At 56.2% G+C, this 12,485-nt stretch overlaps 1 protein-coding gene across 2 annotated transcripts in view; it reads right to left on the bottom strand.

The window, feature by feature from the left end:
- The window catches only part of Acacb (acetyl-CoA carboxylase beta), a 124,039-nt gene that overhangs the window by 42,544 nt on the left and 69,010 nt on the right, over nt 1-12,485 (bottom strand). For both annotated transcript variants that reach the window (XM_047559932.1, XM_047559933.1), the window contains 9 exons: nt 12,257-12,338; nt 9,429-9,574; nt 8,170-8,320; nt 6,248-6,382; nt 5,260-5,406; nt 3,724-3,912; nt 2,110-2,210; nt 549-637; nt 295-419 (listed from right to left, as the gene is read on the bottom strand). In XM_047559932.1, coding sequence (XP_047415888.1) covers nt 295-419; nt 549-637; nt 2,110-2,210; nt 3,724-3,912; nt 5,260-5,406; nt 6,248-6,382; nt 8,170-8,320; nt 9,429-9,574; nt 12,257-12,338 — 1,165 coding nt within the window. The remainder of the gene's footprint in view (nt 1-294; nt 420-548; nt 638-2,109; nt 2,211-3,723; nt 3,913-5,259; nt 5,407-6,247; nt 6,383-8,169; nt 8,321-9,428; nt 9,575-12,256; nt 12,339-12,485) is intronic.

Raw genomic sequence — 12,485 nt, 5'->3', positions numbered from 1 at the left:
TCTGGGCTTTCCAAAGGGAGGTGGGAACGATTATTAGGGTTTCTGTGAGAATTAAGTAAGGTAAGTTAATACTTATTTGTAAAGTACTGCAAGAGGGCCTGGCACAGAGCAGACGCTTTGGGGGTTTCCCTGCCTATTGTTGCAAACCAAGTTTTATTGGAACACTGCCACGCCCACTTGCGTGCACTGACCAACGGCAGAGCCTAAAGTGGTCAAGACAGCGCCCAACCGGCAAAGTCCAAAACGTTTGCTTGCTGGCTCTCTCCAGACCCGACCCACCGCCCTCCTGCTTACTATCAGCATGATCACCAGCTGGTTCTTCTTGGCCACCTGTGCGTGGGAGAAGATGCAGTCCAGGACCTGGGACATGTCCGGCTTGAACTGCTCCCTGAGGTTTATCACGCACTTGTCGTAGTGTGCTAGAGGGGGACAGAGAAGGCGGCCTGGGGTAAGACCCGGGCTCCGCCCCGTGGCCCCTGCCCGGCTCTGTCACCAGGGCCACGGGGGGGGGGGGGGGGGGGGGGGGGGGGGGGGGTAGTGTCTCTTGCCTTGTTGGAAATGATGCTCGACGTGCAAATATCTTCGCAGGAGGTCCAGCACCACCGCCTTCATGTAGCCGCGGGTCCCGCTGCGGTACCTGGGGAGAGAGGAAGGTGGCCGCGGCGCGGCTCAGCTCACTTCCTGGAGCAGTCCGCCAGGGCGTGTATGGCTTCAAAAAGGAAACAGCCCTGCTGCACGTGGAGCCTGTGTCCTCTAGCTCTTAGGCCTGCCAGGACATGGAGCCAGCGCCTTGGCCTAGGTCTGTGGGCCAGAGAGAGCCGTCAGGCCTGCCCGTCAAGCCAGAGGCCACCTTTGTGCAGCCCCAGAGGAGAGGGAAGCAAACTTCATAGAGACGGATGCTGAAAGGGGGAAGCCCATTTTAACCATGAAAAAAAGACTGTCCAATCATTCATCCAATTTATAGAGATGTTTTCAAAAGACAAACTTCAAAGACATTAGCCGAAAGATAGATCCTGTGTAAATTTCCTTCCCCCTTTGAAACAAAAACTTTCGCCTGGTGAAACCGTGTTCCCCCAAACTTTTCCTCTTCTAAAATATTTCTGAATACAGGGAATTGGGTTTCTCAGGAGATGTCGTACTCAGTTTTAAGGAGGGAGAAACCAGCCTAACCCAGCATGACTAAAGACAACAAGGCGGCGAGAATCTTAAAAAAAAAAGATCCAAATGCAGTTGTGTTTTAAGTCGCACTGCAGAGCAGAACTTTGATAATTATGATCCACACGGACACGTCTGCTAGGGAACTGATTAATACCATGCATTCCTTCCTTCTGTGTTTCTCTGAAGCTTAAAGGACGGGTTTAAGGTTAGCGGTGGATGCGTTTTGGGGGAAACTCCCCGGCTCGTCCTTGGCTGTGAGACTCCCATTTCGTGGGGATGCACATCAAAATCCCCTACCTCGGCTGCAGCCCTGCCTACATGGCCAGTGGGAGTCCCCCGAACTGGGGAACTCTCGGAAAGGAGGCAGCCTTCCAGGTCCCCCATTCTCTGTACCTCAGAGTTTCGGGCACTGGGTAATTATGCACCGAATGGATGGGTTCAAATCTGAGAATGCTCAATTCTGTTTTTCCAAACCAGGCTCTCTTGCTATGTAGGTTCCTCACGAAAAATGGCTAAAATTCCTTTTATCGATGGCACAGCCCCGTAGCAGACTCCCCGGCTCCCTAACTACGGGAGATACGACGCGAAGCGTTCACCGACTCCCCTTTGCAATGGGCCCCAGCACCACGAGGACAATTTGCACAGTCCATTCTTGTACGTAAAACCATCTCGTCCCACCGTCTCCTAACGTCGTCGCTTTCCCAAGATCGACCCACGCACGACTCCAAGGAATGCACCTCGTGAAGTGTTTCCATACCCGCTTCACCTGCTAGGGAACCGAGACCCACAGAGGGGACGTCCAGGTCTCCACTTTCAGGAACGGCAGGGCCGGGACCTCGATGTACTCTTTGTTGGTGAGGCCGCCCCTCAGACAGCCCCAGAACAGCTCTCGAGCCCCGTGAGCCGTCAGTGTGCCAACCGCCCCCCTCGGGGTGCCCAGGGGCCACTCACCTCTGGACCAGCTGCACGATGCTCTGGGTGTTCATGAAGAAGACCTCCCGGTCGGCCTTGCGCTGCAGGGTGGCGGCGTGGCAGTCCAGGATGGTGGCAATCTGGACGGGACAAGACAGGGCTGACCACTGACAGCCAGAGGACGAAGCCCCCCAACGGCAGTCCCTGCAGGAGCCATCATGGGGTCCTACCCAGGGCTCAAAAAAATATCCCAGCCCCAAAACCATCTGGTCACCCCGAAACGGCCCTCTTCCTCCCCCCCAGGAACGGCCGGGAGATTGCAAGAGCTCAGAATGACAACCAGTCACCAGAGAGGGGCACACAGTCACATTCTACCTCCCCACAGACTGGACAGTGCTGGGACAGAGGGGAAGGGAAGACCCAGCAAAGGTGCAAGGTGGGGCAGGTTCTATTTTTTATAATTTGATTTAATGTCATTGGTCTATTGCTTTCGGCAACCGAAGTTGTTGTTGCTGTTGTTTCCAGTGCTGGGATTGAACCCAGGGCCTCGTGCATGCCAGGCAAGTGCTGTGCCACTGAGCCACACCCCAGGATTGAACTCAGGGACGTTTAACCACTGAGCCACACCCCAGGATTGAACTCAGGGACGTTTAACCACTGAGCCACACCCCAGGATTGAACTCAGGGGCGTTTAACCACTGAGCCACACCCCAGGATTGAACTCAGGGACGTTTAACCACTGAGCCACACCCCAGGATTGAACTCAGGGGCATTTCACCACTGAGCCACACCCCAGGATTGAACTCAGGGACGTTTAACCACTGAGCCACACCCCAGGATTGAACTCAGGGGCATTTCACCACTGAGCCACCTCCCCAGCCCTATTTTGTATTTCATTTAGAGACAGGGTCTCACGGAGTTGCTTAGCACCTCCCTTTTGCTGAGGCTGGCTTTGGATTCACGATCCTCCTGCCTCAGCCTCCCAAGGCACTAGGATGACAGGCATACACTACCATGCCGGCTAATAAAGATATTTATAGCATCCAGAATGACTTTCACTCTTCAAAAATAGTAGGCATTCATAAGGCCCCAGGACTATCACCCAACAAAATCCAGAGGGACAGAATCAGCTCAGCCACCCAGTAACAAAAACCTGTGATCCCCCCAGTGATTTAGATCAGTTTGGTTTTAGAGAGTGCTCACTCTACCCCAGTGGCTTGGACGGTACTGAATCTGGGTTTTATGGAATGAGGCCTAACGGACACTTAGGTGTAGCCAAACGCTTCTTGGGAGAAAATGCTGGGATTCCACAGAACAGACTCGAAAGAAGACCCAGCCCAACATTTTGGGGCTGTAAGTTGGGGTCAAAAAGCCCCAGCTGTGTCTGGTGGCACAGGCCTGTAATCCCAGAGGCTCAGGAGGCTGAGGCAGGAGGATCTCGAGTTCAAAGCCAGCCTCAGCAACTTAGCAAGACCCTAAGCAACTTCGTAGAACCACGTCTCTAAATAAAATTTAAAAAGATAAAAAGGTTCAGGGGTCAAGAGCCCCTGGGTTCAATCCCTGGTACCAAAAAAAAAAAAAAAGACGCCCAACTTGATCAGAGGCCGGATACGGAGACTGAGCCAGCCTGCGGGGCTGGCGGGAGCCGCGTACCTGCTGGCTGGGGAACTGGCACAGCACCGAGGTGACGTTGCTGGCGTACTGGGCCATCACCCTGCGGACCGACTTCTCCACGGGGACGGGGATGCGACCCGACACGCTGGTCATGATTTCCTGCAGCTCCAGCAGCGGCAGGGACGGGTGCCGGAGGGTCATCATGAGCTTCTGCACCCACTCCTTCAGCTGCAGTGGAGACCACACGTCAGCCACGGTCCCGCCACGGGACCCTGCCACCCACCACGGCCCAACCCCACTCAGCCACCCAGGCCTGAGCACTGGGGTGGCCGAAGACCTCTACCCAGCAGCCTCTAGAACGGTCCAGAGTGGAAGGGCCCCTGACCACAGGAGCTCCCTCCTCTACAGCCAGGAAGCCAGCAGGGGGTAAGGAGGAAACATAAGGCCATGTGACGAGCTGGGAGGATTCATGGGACACTTGCTTACTGACAGACTCCATCCGAAAACCTCTCTTTAGAAGCTGTCCTTCGATCCTCGGAAACCATCCTACCAAGTAGGTACGATGATCATTCCCCTTTCCCCATTGAAACTAAACACAAGAGAGGTGAATTAAGCTACCCCAGGTCACTCAGCTACGCTGAGAAGCGAAACCAGACTGCAAACCAAAGCTGTCTGGCTCAACACGCCTCCAACAGCTGCCCTGCTTCCAGGGTGTCTCTGTGGCCACCAGTGATGGTCTTTGGCAGACGATAATGGTGCCAACTCCAGATCACAGAAGAGGTTCAAAAGGTAACTGGCCAGGCAAAGACTGAAGAAATATGCTCTCTACAGCAACCATCAGGCAGCATGGCACAGCGGTTAAGAGCTCAGACCCTGAGGCCCAATGGCCACGGTTCAAATCCCATCTTCCCCTCTCCCTGGGAGAAGCAGGGCACATTTCTTACCCTCTCTGTGCCTCAGTTGCCCCAGGTGTAAATGGAAATCATAAAGGTCCCTACTTCTTAGGTGGTTGGGAAGATTCAAGGACTTCACAAGCTTTCAATACTTTGATCTGCCAACACATCGTGGGTTCAGACAAGGGCTGGCTACCGTCATCGCCACCACTGAGGCTGGCTACCCTCAGGGGCGGACACAGCTCTCAGGGGGATCTTGGAAAGTTTAGCATCAGGAGCCTTTCGGGAAGGTCCGTGTGGTGGGGACCTCCGTGTTTCTCTTGGGACCCTGGGATGCTGGCTGGTGAGGACAGTGTGTTTCTGAACCAAGTATCTTCCTCCTGGTGTCATTAAGAGGGCCGTCCCACCCAGCAACCCAAGAGGCTGAGGCGGGAGGATCGCCAGTTCAAGGTCAGCCTCAGCACCTTAGGGAGGCCTGGAAGTGAGGGGCTGGCCCGACCCCCGCAGGCGCCCTCCCTAGCTCCTACTCCTCAGCTGAAATGAACACAGAAAAAATGTTCCCCAGAGCTGACAGACTGAGGAATCCCCTAAGGCCGGTCCTTACGGAAACAAGGAAGCAAAAGGCCTCCCACGTCATGAGTAAGCACCCCCCACCCTGCACCTGCTCTTCACAGGGACCTACCTTTATGCTAAAGATAGGCTCTGGCAGACAGTAGCCACTCATGACGTTGGTCAGGTTTTCCAGGACACTGTGGAAAACCTGGTGGAGTTTCTCTCCCAGGATGGGCAGTGTTTGCTGCGCAGGGAGCTCTCCTGTGAAGGGCTGGGCCTGGTGAGGGACAAGGACAGGTCACGGAAACCGTCCACCCGAATGAGACCGGACAAACTGGGGGATGGGGCAGCTCGCCGAGCTCCCTCAGATCTGGTCTGTGAGGGTGAACCCTAAAAAATAACAGGAGAAAACACTGCACCTGGATTTAAAGTTGCCAGATTTGTGCCCTGATCCCCGTGTCCCGACTCGGCCCCTCTGCAAATGTCACAGTGTAATCGATCCAGGCTCCAAACCATTTTAGAAGTAGGTTTTTTGGTTGTTGTTTTGCTTTGCTTGGGAATGAAGATTATCTCCCTATTTTCTCTATTTATTTTCAACATCTAGTGAATGTTTCATCCTAGTAGGATGAAAATCCCACAGAAATAAAGCTGGTTTTGGGGAATCATAAACGTTTAGCCTTAGGTAACCAAAAGGGAAAATAATCAGCTCCCCAGAGAGGCAACCCGGCCCTAATACACCGACGCATCTGCTAATTCATTCTAGAAGATCTGCTTGTGCCCACGTAGCTAGGGACAGGGCTGTCCTCCCAGGTCTGGAACAAGCTGGTTTCCTGTCCAACCCTCGCCCACCCCTGCGGGCTCCGTTCTCCCGACAGCTGACTTGAGAGGTTCCTCCTCTGCAAGCAGCTGCTGGCTTCTCCCGTGGGTCCCCACAGCCAAGGCCAAGGGCAGCTGCTCTCAGAGTGACCGTGAAGCCAAATGACACATCCGCCCGTCTGTCCCACAGCTGTTTACAGGCGCCTGCAGATTTCTGTGAACCTGCAGGGACTTGGGGGGCAGGTCCCGCCTCACCGACCCAGCACAGGAAACGCTTGCCATAAGGGGTCCTGGGGACATACCGGGTGCACTTTAGAAGGGTCATCCAGCTCCAGCCTGGCCACCACACAGCCGGCTTCCAGCACAGCCCCCGGCCGCTTGATATACTTCACCCGGCCGCTTTCCTGCACGTTCAGGGTCATGATCATCTTCATCACCTGTTTTGCAAAAAGAAGTAGGACAGAGCCCACGGGGACCGGCTCGTGTGTGTGGCACCGAGTCACCCATGACCAGTGACTGCGGAGCAGGGGCTGTGGGGTGGGAACGGAGCAACTCCGGAAAAGCAGCCCTCCACTGGGGCACGCCTGGTGGGTACCAGCCGCTGCCGTGCGCCGGCTCTCAACCTGCAGAGCCAGCGGGAGGCGGGGGTCCCTACGCCCACCCCCCTGCTGGGGAAGCTGATGCTTCTTTTCCTTCTGTTTTCTCGGGTTGTTTTCAACTGCAGCGCTGGGCACTGAACCCGGGACCTATGCATGCCGGGCAGGTGCTCTGCCACTGAGCTACACCTCCAACCCCCTGGGACTCTCCAGAGACACCCCGGGGACTTCCAGGTTGGCTGAGTGTTGATGCTGCTTCTCAAGGAACGTGCATGTGCGAGTGGTGCCGGGCACTGAACCCAGGCCAGAGCTCTGCCACCAAGCCACCTGCCCCCAGCGCCTCTTCATATTTATTCTCGAAGGAAGGCTTCCCCCAGGAGTAGTGTCGAGTGGTCAGCGTCTGAGACGTGCCCCACGACGATGCTAGCGGGACCAGAAGAGGTGAAAACCTCCTCTCCCCCAGTGACACGGTGGCCGTCCTAACAGCACAGTGCAAAACACTGCTCACACGTCTGCAGTGACCCACTTACTGCCCCACCACTAGCGCCAAGGCACAGCACGATGACGTACGGCGTTAAGTGGCCGTGTGACTGGCTGGCGTATTCACTGTACTTTACGTTGCTATTTTAGAATATATTCTTCTACTTATTTAAAAAAAAAAAACTCTACTGTAAAACAGCCTGCTGTGTCACACCAGCAGCTGCCGCCTCCATCGCATGTCTTGAGGCCACGTGGGGCGACTGGCCCATGTCATCCAGGTTGTGTCGGGACACTGTGACATCTGCACAGTGAAGAAACCGTCGGGGACACAGTCCTCGGAAGGCATCCCTGCCGAGCAACGAATGGATCTACCCGTTCCTCAAATGTGCTGTGTGAATCGAACATTCTGTCCACAGTTCCTTGTGGAAAGGCACCAAGGGATGCTCTGTGGGAGGGACCTGTCACGGTCTGTCAAGAGCCCCGCGGCCTGCCTCCCCGAGGGTCTGGAGACGTGAGTGGCATGGGATGTGTCAGCACTGGCTTGGCAGGTCACAGCTGGGGCACCCAAGTCAGCCAGGCCAGGGCTGGAACCCCAATGTCCCCGGTCATCACCTCTGTGATTTCTAGAAAGTACCTTCCCCTCTCTGAGCCTCAGTCTCTCCAACTATAAAATGGGGACTCTGAGTCACACCCTGAGGGGTCTCCTGAGGATCACCTGAGGTGAGGAGCCTGGCAGGTGGCGGAGTCGACACACTGCTCACCTCCCTACCGGGTCCTGGGATGGCGAGGAGGTCAAGTTCAAGCCCTGACTTTGTGTGACCTTGAGCACATTCCTTGATCTTTTGGGGTTTGATTTTTTCAGGTGTAAAACGGGGATCACGTCTGTGCCCCCTTCCCATGGTTGCTGGGAAGGTTAAAGCAGCAGAGAAGTCAAGGGCGCAGGCCAGCACCTGCCCCGGGCGTGGTAAGGACGTCCCCGCAAACCCTGCACTTGCCGCAGCCTGAGGGGCCTCGATCCTCACTCCCTCCTGGGCGCCCGGCACTGGCGGCAGAATCTGGACTGAGGCCCAGGGACGACCTGCCCTAGGGGTTGGCAGGCGGTGGCCGAGGTGGGGGAGACCCAGGCCCCCGGCTGGCGACGCAGTCACCTCCATCTCCGCGTAGCTGCTCCCCGCGGCCACGTGGCCCCCGTCCTCCACCGTGTATTGCGTCAGCTTCCCGGCCGAGGGGGACCTCAGGACCGTGGGGTCGTTCTCCTTCTCGAACACACACGTCTTGTTGCCGATGGTGATTCGGTAACTGGGAGAGAGGAGCGGGGGTTGGGGAGACGGACGGATGAGGACCCTGGACCCCGCAAGCCCGAGGCAGCTTCCCCAGGAGGTGGCCACCTGTGCCGCCCTCTGAGCGGCAGTCGTGACTCTGTGGTTTCAAATGGTGGCATTTGACTGTTACCATGGAGATACTGACAGTGAGCTGAGGGAGAAAAATGTGTCACTGTTTTTGTTTCTGGCTGAAGACCAGCTCCTCTTACCGACCTAATCCCGACAGGCCCGGCACAGAGAGCGGTCAACAAAGCTGCCAACAGAGCTTGGATTCCACACCGTCACCTCATCACTGAAGTGCCTTTGGGTAGAACCTAGTAGTCTTGAATGTTCTTGGCAGACAGACAGAACTCGGCTTAGAAAAGCCACGATAAAGCTGCCCAGGTGTGCATTTCGTCTGCCTTCTCCCGAAACACTGGGGCCTGTGGGGACGGCCTCCTCCGCAGCCGGAGCAGAGGGTCCCTGGCTATATCCCACCCTCCATGCTCCTTGGCTGGAGTCTGCGCTGCCTGCTCTGCCTGCTCTGCAAGGGTCGCCTATGTGCCACCATGTGATCTCAGAAGGCTCAGATGTGCTGGAGCTTGAGGGGGCCTGAGCAGGGCGTCCAGGGAACCCGGACTGCACCTGGCCTCCACCTGGTGCCGTGCCCAGCAGCCTCTCCTCCCACTTTCCCCTCCCCGAGCCCAGCGCCTGCCTGGAGTAGCTCCCTAGCCATTGCCAGGTGGTGCGGCTACTCCCCGCCCATCCTCCAGGGGTGCAGACGCCCACCGGGGCAGCGGGCATGGCATCGGACACCTCCCAGGCCACAGAGCTGGGAGCCATGCCCCACTCAGCTCTGAACCCTTCCAGGTCCCTAGAGAGGCGCTCCCTGCCTGGGCGCCTCCCCGAAAGGCCCAGCAGTCGCACTGAATTCCAGCCGGGAGGCGATCCTCCTCCGGCACCCCAGGACGCGCCAGAGAGGGCTCCATCCAGGGCCCTCGGACCTGCGCAGTGGCCAGAGGGGCACTTTGACTCCCGGGGGCGGAGCCACGACGCCCCGCCCCAGGGGAGGAGCCACGACGCCCCGCCCCGGGCCGCAGCCGCACCTGTCCACTTCCTCCTTCATGTACGTGGTGTAGCTGTTGCCGTTATAGGACAGCAGCAGCCCGCCGTCGTTCAGCCGGTGGGCGTCGATCTCGATGTGGCAGCCGTTCATGATGAGGACGAACATGGTCAGGGACTGCCGGGCCACCTGTGGGGACACTCGTGTCGTCACCGGGATTGAGGAGGCGGTCCCCTGGCGCCTCCCACAGTGGGTACAGGCAGGCCGTGCTCCGCAGGAACGGGACGGGCTGCCTGCATCTCTCTGGCCTCTGTCCTCAGGGCTCTTACCCAGGGGAGCGCGGCGGGGGCCTGGAGTCCAAGGGGCTGGGTGAAGGCTGCGGACCTACCGCAGACACAGGTCCTGCCTAGCCACCTGTCGTGGGCTGCCTGCCCTCTGGGGCTGGGGCTTCCGTCTAATAATTCCCATCACTGAGCGTCAGCCCCGAGCAGGGCTGCGGGTGGCAGGGCTCGTCACACTCCGGGAGAGGCAGCCCTGGAGACCCCACCCGTGGCCTGGCTCAACAGCCTGCTTGGCTACCCAAACTCCTAGGCGAAAACCTAACCTCAGATGAATGGTAGGAGCCAGGGCCGTCAGGGTGAGTAGGCCAGGAGGGAGGAACCTTCAGTGGGGACAGTGCCTTCAGCCAAGTGACCAGACAGCTCCCTGGTCCCTTCTGCCACATGAGCACACAGCGAGAGAGCACAGCTACCAACCAGGACGCGCTCACCAGACAGATTCGGCTGGGCCTTGACCTTGGGCTTTCCAGCCTCCAGGACTGTCAGCAACACATTCAGCTGCTGCCAAGGCCACCCAGGCTATGGAACTTTGTTACAAGAACCCCCAGGATGAAGACACCAGAACGGGGGCCCTGGCTCCGCCCCCTCGACCCGGCTCCGCCCAGGGGCCCACGTGAGAGGTGGGACACTGGAGCAATGTCACAGCAACTAGGTTCTGAGTTTCCATCCGACTGAAACACCAGCCCCACCTGACCTGCACTTTGTGGTGTATTCTCTCTCTCAGAAAACTGGTATCTTAAAGGGCCCACAACCAACAAAAGATTCTGTGACAAAAGATAGCCAGGAAGGTAGGAATGTGTATTGCAACATTTTCTGAGATAATAATAAAACTGCTGTTAAACTAGTATCCAATCTTGTCAACTTTGCCATGGAAAACTCCAGACCCTCTCTGTCCAATCTGGTGACTATCCCCACTCCAGTAACAATTTGATTAGTAAACTAATCAAAACTAAATAAAATGTAAAATCCAGTTCCTCAGTCACAGTGAACAGGACACCGGGAGAACATTTCCTTTACCATGGAAAGTCCTCTGGACAACACGGCAGACGCTGAAGAAACCCTGTTCATAGCATAAGTCTACGCCCAAAGATATCAAAGCAGGAAAACTATTTGCACCACGATCTCAACTTAGTACAAATCAGTGAATAAGGGGAACAAAGCAACTGAAAGAGATCTAACACCTAAGAGAGTCGGCCTCCATGCACTGGTGAATAATAGTTGAGTCTTGCGATTCCATGTGCTTGTTTGAAATTTTAAAGTTTTCTGCAATTAGGTTGTGCCACATTTAAAATCAAGTTGGTAGGACCCAGGTGCCCAAAGGCAGCCCCAAAACCCTGGGGGTACTGAGAGTACCTCCCAAGGATAACACATTTGTTTGGCTAAATTAAAAGTCGAGAGGTGTGTGTGCTCAGCAATGATAAAAATAAAGTAAAAGTAAATAAAAATCATGTCTCAGAAACAGAGTCAGACTCAGTCCTCTTCCTCACCCCTCAAAATATGAGGCTGGGAAGTGCCAGGTCGGTCTCCACTTTCAGGGGACATTCAGCACCTGCAGCTGCCCTGCAGACCCTGGTACAAAAGCCATGGTTTGCCCAGGCCACGTAGACCCAGGGTCCCACGCTGTGCCTGCACACGTCGGGTCATCTCTGGGCTGAATGGACCTCGAGCATCCCGGGAAGGGTAACTAGACACTTCTGAGAGAGGACAGTCATCGGAGGAAGCTCCAGGATTGCTGGGGCTGAACCCCGGAATCCGCACATGGATTCTTGGTGCAGCAAGCAGAATAAAAGCAGCCTCACAGACCCTGGAAATGACCGTGGACTAGGCCAGCTCGGAGAAGGTTCTGCCCCTTTGGGTGGACGAACATCCTCCCCAAACTCATGACCTTCTTGGAACCTCAGAGTGTGACCTTTATTTGGAAATTGGATCTTTGCAGATGTAAGTAGTTAAGATGAAATCACGTTGGATTAGGATGGGCCCCGAACCCAGCCTGACGGGCATTCTTATAAAAGGAGAAGGGAGGAGACACGGGTGCAGATGTGGAAGTGAGGGGACAGGCCTCCCTCTCCCCCTGCCCCCCCACACACACACTCAAAGGCCATGTGAAAGCACAGACAGGGTAGTACAGTCCCCAGGGAAACACCAGCGACCAGCAGAACCCCACAAGGCCAGAGATCCCTCCCTAGCACGGTCAGACACCACGGCCTAGCTGGCACCTTGACTTTGGACCTCCAGCCTCCAGACCGTGAGAAAGTAAACTGCTGTTGTCTTAGGTCGCCGGCTTGTAGCACGTTGTTACAGCAGCCACAAGAGATCAACGGACACTCCACCATGATCTCTGCATACCGCTCGGCCCTACGCTTTCTGAAAACCCAAGTGTTTGGGTTTCAGGGTCACGAGACATATGGGGATTCCTGAGGAACACAGCGGCTCAGACCCGAGCATGAGAAGATCCACCCAGCGACGTTCACACAACACAAAACAAACCCCAACAGGCCTGCAGGGCGCCACAGAGAAGCCCGAGGGTCCATACCTTGAGGATGTACTTGATGCCTCCATAAATTAGCTCCACGTCCACGAGGTTCAGCAGAGAGGCTGCTGGGAGGACCTGGCCCCTGAAAGACAAGACAGACCTGCTGATGGCCTGGACAGGGGCCGAGAACTCCACAGGCATCCCTAGGGTTTAAACATATCACCCAGGGGGCTGGAGGTGCCGCTCAGTGCTGGCCATGCACAAGGCCCTGGGTTCGATTCTCAGTAAC

This window comes from Sciurus carolinensis, chromosome 8 (genome assembly GCF_902686445.1).
Source record: "Sciurus carolinensis chromosome 8, mSciCar1.2, whole genome shotgun sequence".
Lineage (NCBI taxonomy): Eukaryota > Metazoa > Chordata > Mammalia > Rodentia > Sciuridae > Sciurus > Sciurus carolinensis.
This window is presented reverse-complemented; position numbering and strand designations above follow the sequence as displayed.